Source organism: Miniopterus schreibersii (assembly GCF_964146895.1).
Source record: "Miniopterus schreibersii genome assembly, chromosome: 19".
NCBI classification, from domain to species: domain Eukaryota; kingdom Metazoa; phylum Chordata; class Mammalia; order Chiroptera; family Miniopteridae; genus Miniopterus; species Miniopterus schreibersii.
Genome location: NC_138119.1, coordinates 25,671,540 through 25,690,064, shown reverse-complemented (window position 1 = coordinate 25,690,064; position 18,525 = coordinate 25,671,540). Strand labels below are relative to the sequence as shown.

Sequence of the window (18,525 nt, the reverse complement as noted above, 5' to 3'; positions counted from 1 at the left end):
CAGCACAGCTGTTGGGCAGAGCCTCCTGCAAGTTTAATGGGGTGAACAATTGTTGGGGATTTGCTGGTAGAGATCAGAGAAGGCGATCACAAGTGCAGGCCCTTTGCTGGGTGGACCAGGTCACTTCAGAGCGTCTGCTGATGGATGTCTGAGTGCATCTGGACAGAGGCCGTCTTGCTTTACAACAGTCATGCACACGGTAGTCTTGTCCCTGTGCACATTTATAAATTCAAGCCTTACTTGAAGTTGCAGGAATTACCTAAAAGCTTTAGGTTTGTGGGGATAGATCTGTGATGAGCCTCTGTGCCTGTCCATATCCGAGGATAGTGTGCTCTTGGTTTTCCTTTGTTCTTACTGGTGTGACATTTTAGAAAAGTGTGGGGAGGGTGGAGAAATTCGGCTCACACTGCCGAACTCAGGGAAATTTGACCCTTGAACACAGACAAGAAACACAGACCTAAATTCTAAAAGTTATAGCATCTTTGTCTTTGCTCTTTGCTCTGTGTCAGCATCCCTGTGGCCTGCTTTACTCAGGGGCACAGTGAAGGACAGGACTTGGGTCATCTGTCTGTGCCTCCGCCCTTTCCCCCACAGGTCCTGGGAAACTGGTGCCTTGGCAACCTTGACTGCTGCTTGGAAGCCTGTGTCCTTCGTTGTTAGCCCAGAATTCAGGATTCATTTGCAAAGAGCCACTGTTTTCGTCTTGCTTGTGCGCATGTGCACTTTCTGTGCATGCCGGCGTGATAGACCTTTGGTTCCAAATTACTTTTTGAATAATGGCAACTCTTTTGGGGCCCTTGCTGACCCTGGTGGGGCTTAATTATGGTCCTAAAGTATTATGGTTTATTTACATAACAGGTTCATTAGTAGAGGCACGTCAGGCACAGGCCCAGGAGGCTGGATGCTGGGACCTCTTCCACGGGTTGGGGCCCTGCTGTTCCCTCTTCCCTAGAAAAGCTCAGGCTACTTACGTGCCCTCATCCATATGACATATCCTTGCCCCCTCCCCCCCAGTTCCCAGTTGTTCCACAACCCGAGGCTTTACCGATGGCCCTAATGATGGAACATGTCCTAGAGATTAGTAACGTGTGACAGGATGAATTGGTAGTCTCTCCTGTCCCCTCCCTGCTCTTACTTCTCACGTGGCTGACTCTACTTGTTCCATAAGACTAATTTTGGGGCCTCTTCTCTGCTCTCCCTTAGGTTGCTGGGCTTGTCTCTTATAGCACACATCACATTGTGTTTTTTGTTTGTTTGTTTTTTAGTTTTATTGAGATGTAATTGACATATAGCACTATATAAGTTTAGGGTGTACAGCATAATGCCTTTATTTACATATATTGTGAATGTGGGTTTTTTAAAATTGTGATAAAAAGTCATAATACAAATTTACCACTTTGGTAAAAAATATTTTTTTAATCCTCACTTGAGGATATGTTTATTGACATTAGAGAGAGAAGAAGGGGGGGGGAAAGAGGGAGAAACATTGATGTGAGAAACATCTATCAGTCGCTTCCTGTATGTGCCTGACTGGGAATGAAACCCACACCTTTTTGGTATATAAGACGACACTCCAACCAACCAAGTCACCCGACGGGGGCTGCCCCTTTATTTTCAAGTGTGCAGTTCAGTGGCACTGAGAACATCCACATTTTTGTGCAGACATCACCACCATCCATCTGCAGAACTTCATCTTTGCCAACTGAAAGGGCGCCCATTAAACACTGACTCCCCAGTGCCCCCTCTCCCCAGCCCCTGGCAACCATCATTCTACTTTTTGTCTCTGTGCATTTGACTGCTCCAGGTGCCTCATAAAGTGGAATCACACAGTATTTGTCCTTCTGTGATTGGCTCGTTTCCCTTCGCATAATGTCTTCAAGATTCATCCATGTCATAGCATGTGTTGGAATTATCTTCTTTTAAAAAATTGATTGTTGGCACTATTACAGATGCCCCCCATTTCCCCGCTTTACCCACCTCCCCCCAGTCCTCACAGAATTATCTTCTTTTTTAAGGCTGAATAATATCCCATTGTCTGTAGACAGCCCACTTGTTTATCCATTCACCTGTCCACGGACCCTTGGGTGGGTTCCCCCTTTTGGCAGTTGTGAAAATGCTGCTGGGAACACGGGTGTGCGAATATCATCCCTGCTTTCAATTCTTGTGGATCTAGACCCAGAAGTGGAATTGCTGGTTCCTAGGGTAAGTCCATGTCTAGTTTTGGTTTTTTTTAGGGATCGCCATTCTGACCATAGTGTGTCCCTTTGGAGTCTCTCTCCCCACCAGACTTCCAGAGAAGGGCTGCGTTCTCCACCTTTGGCCTCACAGCCCTGCCCAGCAGGCTGATGTGCCAGGAGGTATCACTCAGTCAGTGTTTGTCACACTGACTTAAACAACGACGGTATGCCCTATGCCAGCCCCAGAGAACTCGCCCCAGAAAGCGAGAAGGAATTATGTAAGAGGCCCCAGAAGGATGTGATCTCCCTCCCTGACTGCCAGTTCATCTCACATGATGAAGTGAAGAGAAAGCAGAGAAATCATTTTTAGAGAGAGCAACCCTCTGTGATCCAATTGAGGGCAGAGGACAAGGCTGACCTCAGGGCTGTGGGCTGAGTTCTAGCAGCCTCCTGCTTTTAAGGGTACCTGCATTAGCCCCCCTATGTGTCAGGGAGGGGTACCAGGATGCCCAACACAACTCCTGCCCTAGCAATGTACAAACAGACAATTAGAACGCTGTGTGAGTGCGCTGGGAGTTCTTGAGGCCGGGGTGGGGATACCTAACCCGGGCTGAGGAAGGCCAGGGAAGCTGTCTACCTGGGAAGGGCGAGGGGACAGTAGTGAGGCTGTTCCAAGGGGTGCAGGCTGTGTGAGCCCATGGCGTCCTCGTTACTCGTGATTCTTAGGAGACCCTGAAGATCTCTGCCAGGTGTGAACCCCTCATACTGTGAGGCCAGTGGTGAGTGAAGGCATAAAAGAAGTTAGACTACTGATAGGGACATGATTTAGAATGTGTTTAGTGGCATGTTTTCAAAAGTTGCATAGAGCACTTGGGCCTCATAGCATGGGAATGTAGACGTCATTTAAAAGGCTTTTATGTCTTCAGTGATATTTGACTTCACATTATGAGAGGGTATATATGTGCCGAGGGCAGTGGGCACAGATCTGGGCATTGATTATGGTCTCAGGGTGTAGCCTTCAAAAATGTCACGGGTCTGCTATTGGTCAGGGTGCTAGTCCAGGGTGTGGGGAAAATTAGACTGTACAAAGGAATGACAGGCAGGAACTCAGTCGTGGCAGGACTTTGCTAAGGGATTGGGTGCAAGTCCTGGGGAGGATGACAGACACTGAAAACATAAGCAGAAGAGTGACATGTACCAAATTTTGGCTTAAATAGATCATTCTGGCCACTGTGTGAAAAGTAAATTAGAGTGGGGGCAAGAAGTGGCGAAGACAAATTCGAGAGAGTGGAGGACTGTCCCCACTCCCAGAGCCCTTGCTGTGCACCAGCCACCAGTTAAACACCTGGATTGTTGTTACCCGAGGAGCACTCTGGAGTCACCGAACATGTTCAGCCCAGGAGTGACTTTATGAGATGCCAGTATCCCTCTCCATAAAGGCCGTGTCCTTGGGTCTCCAAGGCCTCTCCAGGGCTGTCCAGGGACTTTGAGATGGACTTGAGGGTGCGGTGCCTCTTGTCCGTTGTCCCAGAACGTGGAGTCAGTGGGGCAGTTACTGGAAGCTGCACCCTGTAGGGTTCCTGAGCCCAAACAGAGGTAACAGTAAGAGGCTGGGCTCCTCCATCCAAAAGGCCAGTGTGTGGGGAGAGCAGGGCTGTGATGCCAGGGGGGTAGGGGCTTGAGGGGAGCTGGAGGTTCGGGTGCTGCAGGCAGCTTTCTGTGTGGTCCCCAAGACTGCTGTCAGTGCTGTGACAGGGCCATTGAGTGGAGCAGACAAGGTGCCCATATGACCCATTCTGACACCTGCCCCTTACCGTCTCGTTAATCAGCCAGTCTGTCTCTTTCACGTGTCCGTTGCCTTGCCTTGATTCTGGTTGTCATTTCCCCCCTGAACATAGCAGAGGCCTTCAGATCAATTCCTGGTCTATCCCACATACTCCAGCCAGGTTAATGTTTGAGAACATCATTCCGACTGCACTAAAAAACCCTTTAAAAGCTTGTCATCCTGTGTAAAACCGAGGGAGGGGAAAGTACCTTGTTATTGTTTTGTTTTGCATTTATTTAATCACTAAAGAAGATGGCACGTGCTTCCCCTTTGCCCACATTAATTTGGTTTTGGTGCATCATATAGGAGGTACTCACAGGTAGGGAGTGAATCCTTTCAGAGAGGATTAGTCTGGAAAGGTTGGGTGTGGGCCTGCCCAGAGGCAGAGGGATGGACTGACCCATGGGCCACTCTCCCTTCCTGGGAGCCCAAGTTCCGTGAATTTTCCAGGCCTCCTTTCTCTTCCTTGACTCAGGTTATCTAAGATACCTAACCAATGGACAGCCTTCCATTGAGCGGTTCCCCATCAGCTTTAAAACCTACTTCTCAGGAAATTACTTTCACCACGTCGTGCTGGGGATTTATTGCAATGGCCGCTATGGCTCGCTGGGCATGAGCCGAAGGGCTGAGCTCATGGATAAGCCGCTGACCTTTCGGACTCTGAGCGACCTTATCTTTGACTTTGAAGACTCCTACAAGAAGTACCTGCACACAGTCAAGAAGGTCAAGATTGGGCTTTACGTCCCCCATGAGCCTCACAGCTTCCAGCCCATTGAGTGGAAGCAGCTGGTCCTCAATGTCTCAAAGATGTTGAGGGCTGACATAAGGAAGGAGCTGGAGAAATACGCCAGGGACATGAGAATGAAGGTAGGTGCTGGGAAGGCAAGTGAGCGACACAAGAGAGCTCCCTCTGGCTTTCTCTCCCCCTCTCCCGTCCCCACCCCCTCTTGCCCCATGCCCCAAATCTCTGGGATAGTCGAAAGTTCCTGGAGGTTATCTTCCATGGTAGCCACCCTATTAAAGTCTCTCTCTGCATACACTACCTCAAAAATGAGAGCTAAAGTCAACTTAGATGTTATAGTTAAAGCAATGCCTTGGTTTGCAGTTCCTTCCATGAAATCAGTCTAAAATGTTAGTCATTTTCTACTAAGGCCCTAGTTTTGTTTTGTCTTTGTAATAGAGTGGCCAATAATCCCAGTTTCCCTGAAACTGAAGGGTTTCCCAGGATTTGAGATTTTCAGTACTTAAAACTAGGAAAGTCCTGCCCTGGCCGAGTAGCCAGTTGGTTGGAATGTCTTTCCTGTACACCAAGGTTGCAGGTTTGATCTCCAGTCAGGGCACATACAAGAATTAACCAATGAATGCATAAGTAAGTGGAACAACAAATCTCCCCTCTCCCTTTCTGTCTCTCAAATCAATTTAAATTTTTTTTTTTTTTTAAACCAGGGAAGTCCTGGGCACATCAGGATGAGTGATGGGTTGCCAGCTTTAGAACCTATTTCAGAGTCACGTTGTATCTCTGCTTTGCTTGAGAAGTTGCAAAGCCCTTTGGCAAAAAATTCCAACCTGGCGGCACAGTGGCAAACAAAAGAGCAGGCACTGTGCTGGCTTTATATCAACTCTACTCATAAGCCCTCTTCCTTCTACTATGTCACTTCCAATGGGACATGATGCCTGCTTGACCTCCAGGGCCTGTGGAGTCACTGAGAGAAGCCTGTACAGGCACTGAGGACCACAGGGGAAAGGAATTATCCAAATTCAGGCTTGGTTATGTTTAGCACATGGGGACTTGTCATCGTCACTGTGCAGGACCTGGAGTGAAGATTCTTGGCAAATTGAAACCACTCTGTGCGTGTGTGTGGCTAGAGAGTCAAAGAAAGAACACAGTGATTTCTGGGGCAATGTTGATGGGACTTTGCCTTCGCGAGAGAGGAACGTGCTGAGCAATTAAACACAGCCCCAGGAGGTGGAGACACTGGGCTCTGCCCCCCTCTCTCTGCCACGGTAGAGGGTGCACGCCAGAATCATCTCCCCTTTGCCTCTCGCCAGTGCAGCATGAGAGAGGAGCATCTGTGTGTCAGACCTCCTCCTGGAAGCCTCCCAGCTCAGGGCCCTCTAAACCATGGGACCATGAGTGGGCTGGGAGCTGGGATACGGTGCTGTGGGAATATTCAAGAACAGGGGCCATTAGAAACCAGCGTGCTAACTCCTTATATCTCCTCCAGATCCTGAAACCTGCAAGTGCCCACTCGCCAACCCAAGTGAGAAGTCGGGGGAAATCCTTGTCCCCCCGAAGGAGACAGGCAAGCCCCCCGAGACGGCTCGGCAGGCGAGACAAGTCGTGAGTAGTATTTCCTCACATTTGTGGGGTTTTCCTGGCCCTGGGGACAAAGCTGTGTCATGGGCTTCGCATTTGAACCAAACCATGATCTCAAAAAGGACCAATCCTCATTCAGGAGACATCTGAAAAGCATCCACCATGCATGTCATCCCTTTAACTCTTACTCTACTGATAGTCAACTGTAGACACAGGTGGAGGGATAAGCCCCAGACTGTGTGAGATGAATAGCCCCAAATCCTGGCAGCATGGAAAGACTTAGGATTAGGATCCTGGGTCTGGAGCCAGCTCAGCTACTGAGGAGCTATGTGACCGTAAGCACGTCATGAAACCTTCCTGGGCTTAAGTGCTCCCACCCCTCAAAATGGGATTGTTGGAATTGATGAACTTTCCTAAAACCCTGTAGCCCTCTGTACCCAGCAGAAAGTGTGATCACCCTCTGTGGGTGGTGGCTTCAGAAATACCCACAGGCTCATCCTCTCCCTTGGCTGACTCTACTCTCCCCTGTTTTATCTCCGAGGCCAGTAGTTGCACACCTACATCTTAGGTCAAAACGACCCACTTACAAAATGACAGATGAGAGATGCTGAGGGTGCCCAAAGTAACCAGTGATAATCCACTGGCAGATATTTGGGCCATAATTACACTAGGGAAAAATAATGCTGTTATTAACAGCAGCGGCCTGCTATGTCACATGAGGTTCTCACCATGCTGGGACCACATGGCACGGCACTGAGATCCAGGTTGAGCCCTTGCTTTGCCGCACATCCTTCTGGAGCCTTCGTTCCCTCATCCGACTAAGAGGATAACAGTGCTTTCCCCGCCCATCTCACAAGGTGTTGTCAGGAGCAAGTTAGAGGGTGACATGGGAATGACTAGTTAATGATGTTATTATTGTTACGTCAACCCAGTAGAGTAAGCAGGCAGACTTTTACAATATTCTTTCTCCAGTTAAGATACCAGAACACAAAACAAGTTTGTTATTTGTAGCTGGCCAGTTATGGAACAGGGGCTAGAACCCAGCTCCCCTCCCTGGCTCTGAGAAGGAGGTGGTGTGGGGCGGGTAGTGTTGGTTCTGTCTTTGGAAGAACAGGACAGGACAAAGTATCACCAGTGCCAAGGGAGGTTCCCTGTTTGTCTCCATTCACTTCCCACTGCCAATCCCAGGGTTCAGCATCTACAGCCAGGAAGGCCTTGGCTAAAGTGACTGGAGTCCAGGGTTTGAAAAGGGAGAAATGACCAAGTGGGAGGGTTGGGTGATCCCATAGCAAGAGAAGCTGGAGATCAGGATGGTTTCAGCATAGGTTTGTCCTTTTAGGGAGCAGGATGGCTTTAAACTTCTCTGCAATGGCCTCTGACCCTAATCCTGCCCCTAATGCTGACCCTCAACTCTGACCCTAACCCTATCTCTCCTTTCTGATTCAAACATCCATTCATTGCTTTCACTAACAAAGTAGCAGTGGTCTCAGGGGACTATGAACATGTAAACCCTCCCCAGAGGGTCATTTAGCATCGAGCGAGGGACCCAGAAATAGGAATCTGATTGCTCATAAAGCAGGGGAGGGGGCCTTCTAGTCTGATTTATTATCCTTTCTGCCCAAAGAGGGCTGAGGCCTTCTCTTAGGAGCTCTTAATCTCCAGCAAATGTTGAGCAGTCCACAAAGCCTGATCTTCCCTCTAGATTCATGCCCAGAGCTCGCAAAACCCTAAACTTTCTACCTGATGGATTTAAGCACAGAACGGATGACAGCTGTTGGCTTTTAAGATGATTCTTGTTGGATCCATTTTTACTTGGACCGACAAGAACTTTGCAGCCCATGGCATGTTCAGTTTTTAACCAGAAAATGTTACCGTGGTTGACCAGTGATGGTAAAGCCAATAACATCTCAGAAATTGGTTGTGCAGACAAAAGTCAGAATGATAAGCTAGGTGGTGGTGGTGGTTTGAGAAAAGTGGAGGAGGAAGGTGCCTTTGAGGTTGGACTGTGCAATATGAGATGCTTCTTAGGCATCCAGGGAGCGTGTCCTAGAAGCTGATGAAAACTCAGATCTGGAGTTTGAGGAAGTTGGGGAATAGAGAACCATCTACTTAGAAGTGACTGTTGAAATGATAGCTGGATAAGTTTGCAAGGAAAGAAAGAAGTAATGCCAAGGCCCTGAGCAGGCCAGGGGAAGAAGAGCCTGAACAGGAGATTGGAAGGGAATAGTCAGAGAGGTTGGAGCAGTGTGAAGGGCATCGTGGGCTGCAGAGGACAACTGTTAAGAGAGCAGCGGCAAGGGAAGCGGGGAAACGGGGAGCGTTTGCGGTAGATGAGGAGTAGAAGTGGATGGACTGTACGTTAAATGGCTTTTATACTGCCTGTGAAGGGGGCTGAGTCACCTGGGAGTGAGGAAGAGAGGGCGGGCCATCGGTACCCGGTGAAGGAAGGGCTGCACACAGCACCGGGCCCAGTGGAGGAGAGAGAAGGGTCCCGTAACCCTGTGCTCCACCTTGAGCAAGCAGGGAATCACCCTCAGGGCTTGTTAAAGCAGATTGCTTGGCGCCTCCCCGAGCATTTCTGATGTAGCAGATCTGGGTGGATCCTGAGAACATGGTGTCCTAACAAGTTCCCAGGGGATGCTGAAGGGGCAGGTCCCAGGACCACACGTGGAGATCTACTGTTTGATCAGTCAGAATGGGAAAACTGACTGGGGTGTTGGCCTTAAAAAATAACAATGTCAAGATGGTCTGCTGAGAGGGGCCGATGAGGCCATCGAGTGTGATTCAGGGGCTCGGCCCTGCCTAGTCCTGCCTGGGCTTCTAGATAATGAGGTTGCTTAGGTAAAACTAGAGGGTATGACCCTGGCCTGGCCCCACTGAAGTCACTCTGGGAGGAGCCCAATGGCTCTTTCTCCTGGAGGCCAGATAGAGAAACCCGGTTCTTGAGAAGTCCTCCCCCAGGCCTCGAGAGGTGGGGGCCACTGGAAGAACTGAAGCCCCAAGCCCCCCACCTTCCAGATCCCTGCTGCCACCATGGCTCAGACTAGAACCCCAACACCCTGGTTCCCAGAGGCGTGTCCAGAGAAAAGCAGTTTTTCACTCGCCCATGGCCTCCACCAAGCAGGCTTTTCCCCAGGTAACCTTGCTGTGGGCGAGAAAATGAGAAAGTGATGAGTTTGGTTATGACCCAGTAACTCTGCCAACTCTGGGACCCTGCTGTAGAACGGTCAGGACGCAGTAGGGTTTGGGGACTCTGTCACCGAGTTTTTATTTCGGCATGACATAAGGCCATCGAGTCATTTCTAAATGTGTTGGGTGCCATAATGCTGCTGAGGAGTGGCCCAGAGGGTGGAAAATGCCATAACGGGCAAGAGGCCTATCAGCTGTGGGGCCCCAGCCCATCTGTGTGGGTAAATTTAGGGGCTGTACATCTCCCCTCCCCATCCCCGCAGCTGGAGCTGCTTCCAGCCCTGCATTCCTCTCTATTTTTGCACTTGTCTACATAATCCTTCTGGAAAGGAGGATCAGTGTCACTGGGCTGACAGTCAGCTGAGTGGCACGTAACAGTGGCTGCACCTGCGTCAGCTCAGACAAAGTCTCAGGAGGGAAACGGCCTCCCCCACTCCCCACCCACGAGCCCTTGCTCGTACTCTCTCCCGGGGAGCGTCGAAAGCACCTCCACACAGAACAGTCGCCTTGTTTCCCGGGGCTCTTAGAGACAGGGAGGTGGAGGTTGCCATCCTTGTTGGAGAGTCTTCTGCGAACTTGGTGAACCCTCCGTCTTCACAGTTCCTGGCCTCACTGAGGGGCGTTGTGAAATGAAGTGGGAGGGAAAATGAAGAGGGTGCTCCCCACTGGGGCCCGGGGGTGCCAGGGACGGTAAATGTCCCAGCGAGCTCAGGGCCTCCCTCCCCAGGAAAGAGCGAGGCCACCTACAATGCAGCAGCGGCTCCACTGAGAATGTCCTTTGGGGTCCTTTCCAACTCTGACAGCCCGTGGCTCTATGCTGGCCGCCTGCCCCTGGGAGAGTAGGGGTGAGGGGACAGTGGCTTTCTGGCTGGACTGCCTACGTTAGCTTGAAAGCAGCTCATGCCTACTGGAGTGACCACGTGGAACGGTGCTGTGAACTGAGGCAGGAGTCCCGGAGGAGCCGTGAGACCTCTGTCTTCTCTCCCCCATCTGGTGCCTTTTCCCCCTGTCACCCCCCCCCCATCACCCTTCGTGTTGTTCAGGATTCTTTCACTATTTTTCTTTCCTCTTTTATTCGCCTTCTTCGTCATCTCGCTCTGTCTGGGAAAACCCAGTCTTTATCCTTTTGCGGAGGGACCAACCCCGCAGGTCTTTCCTGCTGTTTCCCTCCTGTGTGTCCCCTTCACGACTCCCACAGACACTGCATCTCTGACCCTGCCGGTCACCACCAAATGTGTGCTTTCCCCCTCGCCAGGCAATTCTCTGTGACGCCGGCTGGGTGTCCTGCAGTGTAACTCAGTTCTGACGCCGTCCGCCAGGAGGTAGCGTCAGATCCCACAGGCCGAGGGCTCAGCCCTACAAGACTGCCTCCCCAACACGTGCTTCAGGTGCCATCCAGAGCCCAGGTTATTGGTGCTTCTGACCAGCCGGCTACAGGTCGGAGGATCCAGTGACCCCCTCCTCAGGTCCAGTTGCTTCACCAGAGCGGCGCATAGAACTCAGGGAAACTCTTACCTACATTTACCAGTATATTAAAGGGCATGATTTAGGGTGAGAGGCCCCAAGTGCAGGAGGTTCTGTCCCCGTGGAGCTGAGTGTGTCACCCTCCCAGTGTGGACGTTGTTTGCCAGCCCGGAAGCTCTCCAAACCCTATACTTTTGGGGATTTTTTAGAGGCATGGCTGATCATTAACTCAAATTTCAGCCTTATCTCTCTTCTCAAGAGACTAGGGGGAGAGGGGGCTGAAAATTCCAATCTTCTAATCATGGCCTGGCCTTTCTGATGACCATCCCCCATCCAGTAGCCCACCCAGAGTCACCTCATTACTACAAAAAATGTGTGTAGTGCTCTAATCACTTAGGGAATTCCAGTGCTTTAGGAGCTCTGTGCTGAAAATGGGGATGAAGACCCCCAAAATTAAATATTTATCATAAATCACAATGTCCCAATCTCTGTGGTGGGTCATGGCTTTAGTGGGCTTTGCTCACCCTCAGGGTTGCAGAGGTCAGTAAGGCCCGCCTTAAGATAAGGTCTTCTTTCACTGCTGGGCCTTGAGCTGGGCACTGAATTCCTGTTGCATCCTGCCAAGGAGGGTAAAGAAGATGTCTCCAGGCATCTGGCTAAGTGAGGGAGAAGTCTGGGGCTGTTTAGTGAAGTCACGGGGAATCAGTTTTGGTTCCATGGTCTAATAGCATTGATGATGTGTTGAATGGGGCCCAAGAAGTCATTCTCTTTAGATCCCAAATCAAAAACCATCCCCAAGGGTGGAAAGGAGAAAATTTGTTTAGCATGGAAAATAGAGGGGAACAAAGACAGACAGAGACTAGAAAGGCTCTGGAGGGAAACATAAAACCTCCACAGTGATGTGGAATGTTTCCAGATGCCCAGCTCAGAGGACTGCCCAGCTTAGGTTGACGTGGGATTTCACATGGTCCAGGGTCCCTGGGGATGCTTGGAGAAACCAAGATGGAGTGATGGGCCTTATCAGGGGAGACCCCCTTAGGCGGAGAGCAAGGGTCTCCAGAGCTGACCACTGTAGACAGTCAGACAGGGGTGGGGATCCTAGAGGGTTCTTCATCTCAGAAAGGAGGCGTGAGATCAGAGCCCAGAGGGTGTGCCCTGGAATCTCAAGAGCTTTGGCTCTTGGTCTCTGGCCAGAACCTCCTGCCTGGGGAGGGCTTGAAGTGAGGGTGAAGGGCTGGAGAGTCTCTTCAGAGCCAAACCTGTCTTGGCTCAGGCCTATTGATGTCGCAGCTTCAGCTGTCTGCCCTGTCAGCTGCCAGCAGTGGTGTCTGCAGCCCTGGGAAGTAAGACATGTGGGCAAAGAGCAGGACTGGCCTTGAAAGAGGGTGACAGGTGTGAAGGAACCAGTCCCCCATCCCAGGGTTCCTCCAGAGGACGCTACCCAAATAGGCCATGGTCCTAAATCAGGGCCTGGCCCGAGCTGATTCCCACCAGACTAGACAAGAGAGGAGGACCTGGGGTCTCCAGTTAAGTTTGTGAATGCTGGGCCAACACCACCCTGATCTGACCTGGTCCACATCATTAAGAGAGTAAGAAGCTGATGTCAGAGCTGCACCTTTTCCATGCATCCCTTCCTAGAATCCCAGATCCACAAAGAATAAAGCGTGCCTGGGTGTGAGGGTGTGTGCATGCGAACACATGGGCGCATGGGCACGTGCACCCCCACCCTAAGAGGCTGTGACCTCGGGAGACAGAAGTGAGAAGCGTAGCTCTACTGACTGGTGGCCTGTGTGTCCCTATCAGGCAGCCCTGAGTGGACACAGAGGGCCTGTGTCCCTGAAGTGTGTCACACGTGCAGGGGAAAAGTAGGAGGTAAATCTGCATCGGAAGGAAGGGAACGGATTGGATGTTTGCTCCACTGAGAGCAGGGAGTGCTATTTGACTTGGTAACCCCAAGACCTAGAAGGTTGTTGGCATGTAGTGTTGCTAAATCAATTCCTGTGAATATGTGTGGAGCAAGCAGGTCTCAGGAGCCCTGCTTTCCCCGGCTGCCACTCGGGTCCTCTGACCTTCGTCACAGCAGCCAAGTGGAGTGTGGCAGAGGGGGGACTATGCAGGAAAGGGACTGGGTGGTTTAGGGGGAACCCTAGAGGTTCTCTGTCCACTTACTGCTGCTTTTCTTAAACCAGCCTCACACAGACACGCGCCAGCTCGTACGCTCAGCCCTGGGACGCGGTTCCCGGTGGGTCCCCAACATGCTGCCATCACTTTCTGGTTCTGAGGCTTCCCGTGGCTTCCCTGACATCAACCTCCCCGCCAAAGCTCTTCCTCGGCGCTGAGGCTGCCTCAGGGCGCGTGAAAGACTCCATGAGCCACGCATCCACGGTCCACTTTCCCCGAACTGTCGAGGTCAGGCAGCTTGGCGAATACTAGAAGTATTTCCCACGGGATACCTTCTCTCTGGGGCCACCGCCTCTCCTCCCCAGCCTGCCTCCTTCTGAGTAGCCCCTGCCTCAGCTGACCCTGGAACGCAGGCCCGAGGTTGGGGTTCATCGTCGACATGGGACCAGGCTGTCAAACTGTCACCCTAGTTCTCCCTGGATACCTTGACGTGACAACAGACACAGCTGGGGTCACCCATTGTGTGCCCCCTATTTCCTTGCACAGAGCGCGCAGAGAAAACTTAAAAGTCCCCGTAAAACAGAGGGCGGCCTGAGAGCCTTTCAAAGGAAAATCTGTTGATTTCTTGTCCTTGTTTGGACTGGGAAGGGGTTTGGAGAAATGCATTATTTTATTCAGTCTAAAAGAATAACTCTGGGTGTGATGAGAGGTTCTGGGCAAGTGCCGACCCGGCTGAGTCATCATGTGGGTGCTTGTGTTCCTTAAAAATAAATCCCTTGCAATGTTCTAATTATAGCCGGGGGAGCCCTTGGAAGAGCCTCTCCCCGTGCAATGGCTCGCCCAGCGCTGGCCCTGAGCGGAGCTGGCAGGCCCTCAGGCAGGTGGCATGCTGTGATAACCCACTTCTGCCCCTCGCCAGGCCAGGAAACGGCAGCCAGTGTGGCCGTGGAAGAAAAGGGTTTCATCTCCAGGCAGTTCACCAGGAATCTCAGTTCCACTCATTTCCTGCTAGTGTTAGCCTTTTACCTCCCCTAGTTCCTGAGTACCTATGGGGAGGTAGGAGGAGTGGGGTACAGAGGAAAGAGACGACCTAGTCTGCTTCCTTTGGAAGCCCTCAAACTACTTGTCACTGCAGAACCACATTGAGCTTTCCGAGTAGGCAGGCTCCCTAAGTGGCTTTTCAGGGTGAGGTAAAGCCTCTCCTATACAGAAAAAACAATGTTGTACCTACTTGTTAATTCTTCAAATGATGTCATGGTGACTTGAGTTCCTGGCTTAGGACTTTGTCTCCATGAAAATGAAAACATCCCCTGATAAAGGTAATGTAATGAAGCCCTATCAGCCATTTACATGTTAGTGAAAACTGGACCAAAGTTTATTGAGAGATTCAGGATATTCGACCATGAGGATTCCTAGATGAATTTACTTGTTTCTGCTCTCAAGCTGGTCACAGTCTCCAAGGCAGGCACAAGGTTAAGAATATGCAGGATTCTTGAACAAAGGAACAGAAGGAAATGCCCTAGGAAGTCAGAAGATTCTCCATGGGAGAAGGGGCTTTTGGGCTGCACCTTGAAGGGATGACAGGAAGACACGGGGAGGGCATTCCATAGCCAAGGTGCGGAGGCAGGAGTGGCCGTGGCGTCATTCTCAGGTGCCTAGGAGGATGCTTTGCGTGGGGTGGGGAGGACCGGGTGGTTTGCATCTGGTTAAGGATGTGGGCTCTAGATTCTGGGGACAAATGCTGGCTCTGCCACTTGGTAGCCATGTGACTGTGCTTTGAGCATGTTCCTTAACTTTCAGTGCCCCTGTTTTCTCCTCGGTTAAGTGGGTAGTCACAGTATCAACCCATAAGGTTAGAGCGATAATTAATCGATCTTAGAACCCTCCTAGAACATTGCGTGGCACATAGTAAGGCCTAACAAACAAAACTTATTTTATATTGGCGATTTCTCGGCCCCTGGAAGGTGTGGGGGAACTGGTGGAAGTGCTCAGGAAAGGTTTAGAAAAAGGAAACCAAAGACCCCAAATAGAAGTGCATTTATTTTCAAGGGTGCCAACAGCAGAACATGAGTAAAGGTAAAGGGTAGAGTGTTAGGAGCACACAAACTATGAAAAGTGTGGTGAAAATTCTGTTTCTCAAGGCTGAGGGGCTCCACAGTGAGCTGCTGAGGAGTGGCTGCTGTGATTGGTTGCTGCTTTGACCCTGGGGAAGCCACACTACAGGGCCGAGTGGGGAGGCTTTGCCCACTCCTTGACCAACCCTGTAGCCTGTCTTGCCACCAGCTTCCCAGCAGGCCTGTTGGTCACAGGACTGGGGGAGGAAAAATAGGTGAGAAAAACTAGTAAGCTAGTCTTACTAGCAGTAAGGGCAGCACATTTAGTTTCAGGAGAAGTGTGACTTGGCGTGGAGGAAGATCCCAGGCCAGGAAGAAAGCATGTGCACACATGGCTCAGAGACTGGGTGAGCTCGCTGGTAGACGCTGCAAGGACCATGGAACAGGGATTCTCGTGTGAGGCACAAGGAATTGCTTCATTTTCAGAGACAATGGGAGAGCTAAAGAACCACCAGGGCTTAGGTCCTACGTAGGGCTCCAGGGAAGAGCCTGCCTCTAAGTTGAGTCTCTGGACTTCATTCAGGGTGTGGCAGCTTGTCCCGAGTGGAATCATAGAGAACTTGCTAGAAACATGTTCTCCTTACTCCACATACTAACCGTCTTCAGGCCTACTCAGCACCCACCGCTCCAGCATCGTGTCTGAATTAGCCTTGTATTCGTGAGTTCATGGAGGAAAATGGTACCCGTTAGGATTGGCTTTGGCAGTGGGGAAGGTTTGGATGAAGCTGTGGCTTAACCATGAGTCACCATATGTGAAAGAAGCTCAACAGAGGCGGTGATGGGGGCCCCTTACTACCTCTGCCTCTTTAGTGTGCCCCCTGGAGGGCCCAGCCCCAGCTGCTCTCACTCCCCCAAGAAAGAAGAGAAAGGGAAAGAAAGCGAGGGGCACCTTCCGATTGTCCTTTGAACAGGTGTCCTGGTAACTGACGGCCATACCCCAGGTCCGCTTCAGTCTCATTGGCTACAACTCAGTCCAAGACCATGCCCAGCTTCAGGGAGGCTGGGAAATGTGGCTTGTATCCTGGGCAGCTCTGTGCCCAGCTAGAAATCAGAGGTTTCTAGCTGGGCACACTGAGGAAGGAGGAGAGAGCGATGTGAAGGGGCAACCAACAGGCTCTACCACACACAGTGCATTAAAACCACTGGCTAAAGACAAATATGACTTATATTAGGTAATATATGCTTACATAGCCACAATACTGGGAGAGGTAGTGTAGACATCATATTTTAATTGCCCTCCGAAAGAAAAGATTACCTGTGAGTACATCAAGCTTTATCTTTGAAAAAGTGAATTTCTGGTTACTGAATTTTCTGAAAGTGGGGCACACAGAGGAGGGGAAGGCACACAGCGTAGGTGTAGTTGGCTGTTGGAAAGTACCTTAGGGAATGTATTTAGGGAAGCGAGGTGGTCTGCCACTGAATGATTTGGCACAGTGACATGCTTCTTCAGGTGTATTCTCAAAGGTTCACCCTGATTATAGACATTCAAGTCTGGAGTATAGTAACCTTCTCTCAAAGATAACAGAGTCCCTCCTTACAGCTCTGGCCTCCCCCAGGGCACAGACACTAGGAAGCCAAGGTTTCAAGGAGACTCTGGCTCAGGTTATTAGTTCTACTGTAGTATATGTGACTTTTTAGACCCTTGTGAGGTTCACAAGCTAAAGTGTGATCAAATTCAGGCTTAAAGTTGAACAAACTCATTCAGCAACCCATACATCTTTTTGAACTTTAGATTGAAAGCCTGTTAAAATGCTCCTTAAAACCCGTAAAAGGTGGACAGGAACAAGAGGCAGGGTTGGGAGCTGAGGCTGATGGGTGGGGTAGGGTTAGGAAAACTGAGTAGAGGCGGCCCCTGAAAATACTAATTGTTCTCTCCGCCTCCCCTCCCTCTGCCCCGCCGTCTTTTGCCCTAGGCCCGCTCTGCCCGAGAAGGCAGCGGATCTCAGCGCTCTGAACGAAGTGGGCTACCAGATCCGGATTTAGACAAGCCATGCCCGCCAGCCCGAGGGCTTCTGTGGTGCTTCTCTCTGCACTTTACCCAGCGTCTTCAGGAGGAACTGCAACTATTTATTTAAGAACCTGTGGATTTTATTTTTCAGGATTCGCTTAGACTGTGTGGTACAACGTAAAATAATTCACGAAGGGGCCACCACGAAGGCTAAAGTAACCCCACTGGGGTTGGACTGCCTCCCTCACTCCAGATGGAAAGGATACCATGACTGTAGTTCTATATTTTTCCATTTACCTACGTTCTTTTACTTGCTTTCAGCATTACCCCTCACCAAGTAAATGTTCATGAACTCCTCCCTCCCACTTTTGATATAGGAAGGTAACTCAATCAGTATTAATGTTTTTTGTAGCAATAACAGAGGCAAAGATTGGTGGGTTTTTTTTAAGCTGTCAATATTACCTCAGCATTGACATCAGATATGCAAACTTAATGGTGTTTTGTTTTTTTATATTCTATTTGTATTGTTTCCCCAACATTTCCCATGGGGACCGCCACAAAGTTTGGAATTCTTTCCTGGTGCATACATGTGATGAGATTTAAGGTATTATATGCAGGTGTTTTGCTAAAAAGCACTGAAATTCTTCTGGCAATACGGGAAACCATTTTTAGGGTCTTGGAGTTACTTCTTAATCTTTCTTAAAGCATTCACTGACAGTAGCTTTTGTTCTTTCAAAACAAAAACAGCGCATTCAGAAGCTAGTCTGTGTTCTGTCACTAACATTTAAACTTTGCAGACTCTACAAAAAGCAGAAGCGGTCCTGCAATATTAGGGAATTTTAGCTGCATGGTGATTACCTCTGATAATAACAAAACTCAGAAAGGCAAAGAGGCCAGCAGTGAAACAGTAGGTCTTGAGAAACAGATCATCTTTCTGTTCACATTTCATCTGATTTTTAAACTCTGAGCGGGGCCTTGATTCTGAAGGACTCACTGTTGTTAGAGATGTTTCCTGATGTCTTATATTAAGACCAAATGGGGTGCAATATGATTATTTCCCAGTACCTTGCTTTTCAGTATGATTTTGACATTTAGGAACTGGTATTGGAAAAATGCAATGAATTAGAGAAGCACGGAACCTTTTTTAAATGGAAAAGTCTTCAGGTCCAATGATATACTTTATAGCGTGACTTGGTCCATGAAGCACACAGTATGACTAGCTGGCCTGCACATGGTAGGTAGCCAGTGTGACTTCTGGCTGCAGACCACAGAGAGTAACTCCAACAGCAGCCCAAGTCAATATCAAGAGTACAGCAGCTATTTCATTTGTTTTATCTTAGTAACCCCGCCAACTCATGAGACCAAAAGGC

General features: G+C 50.0%; 1 protein-coding gene across 2 annotated transcripts in view; it reads left to right on the top strand.

Moving 5' to 3' along the window:
* Nucleotides 1–17,899, top strand: part of VASH2 (vasohibin 2) — a 32,055-nt gene extending 14,156 nt beyond the window's left edge. For both annotated transcript variants that reach the window (XM_081121788.1, XM_081121787.1), the window contains 3 exons: nucleotides 4,488–4,869; nucleotides 6,228–6,343; nucleotides 17,121–17,899. In XM_081121788.1, the coding sequence (XP_080977914.1) occupies nucleotides 4,488–4,869; nucleotides 6,228–6,343; nucleotides 17,121–17,190 (568 nt within the window). In that variant the 3' untranslated portion in view covers nucleotides 17,191–17,899. The remainder of the gene's footprint in view (nucleotides 1–4,487; nucleotides 4,870–6,227; nucleotides 6,344–17,120) is intronic.
* The last annotated feature ends 626 nt before the right edge of the window (nucleotides 17,900–18,525 follow it).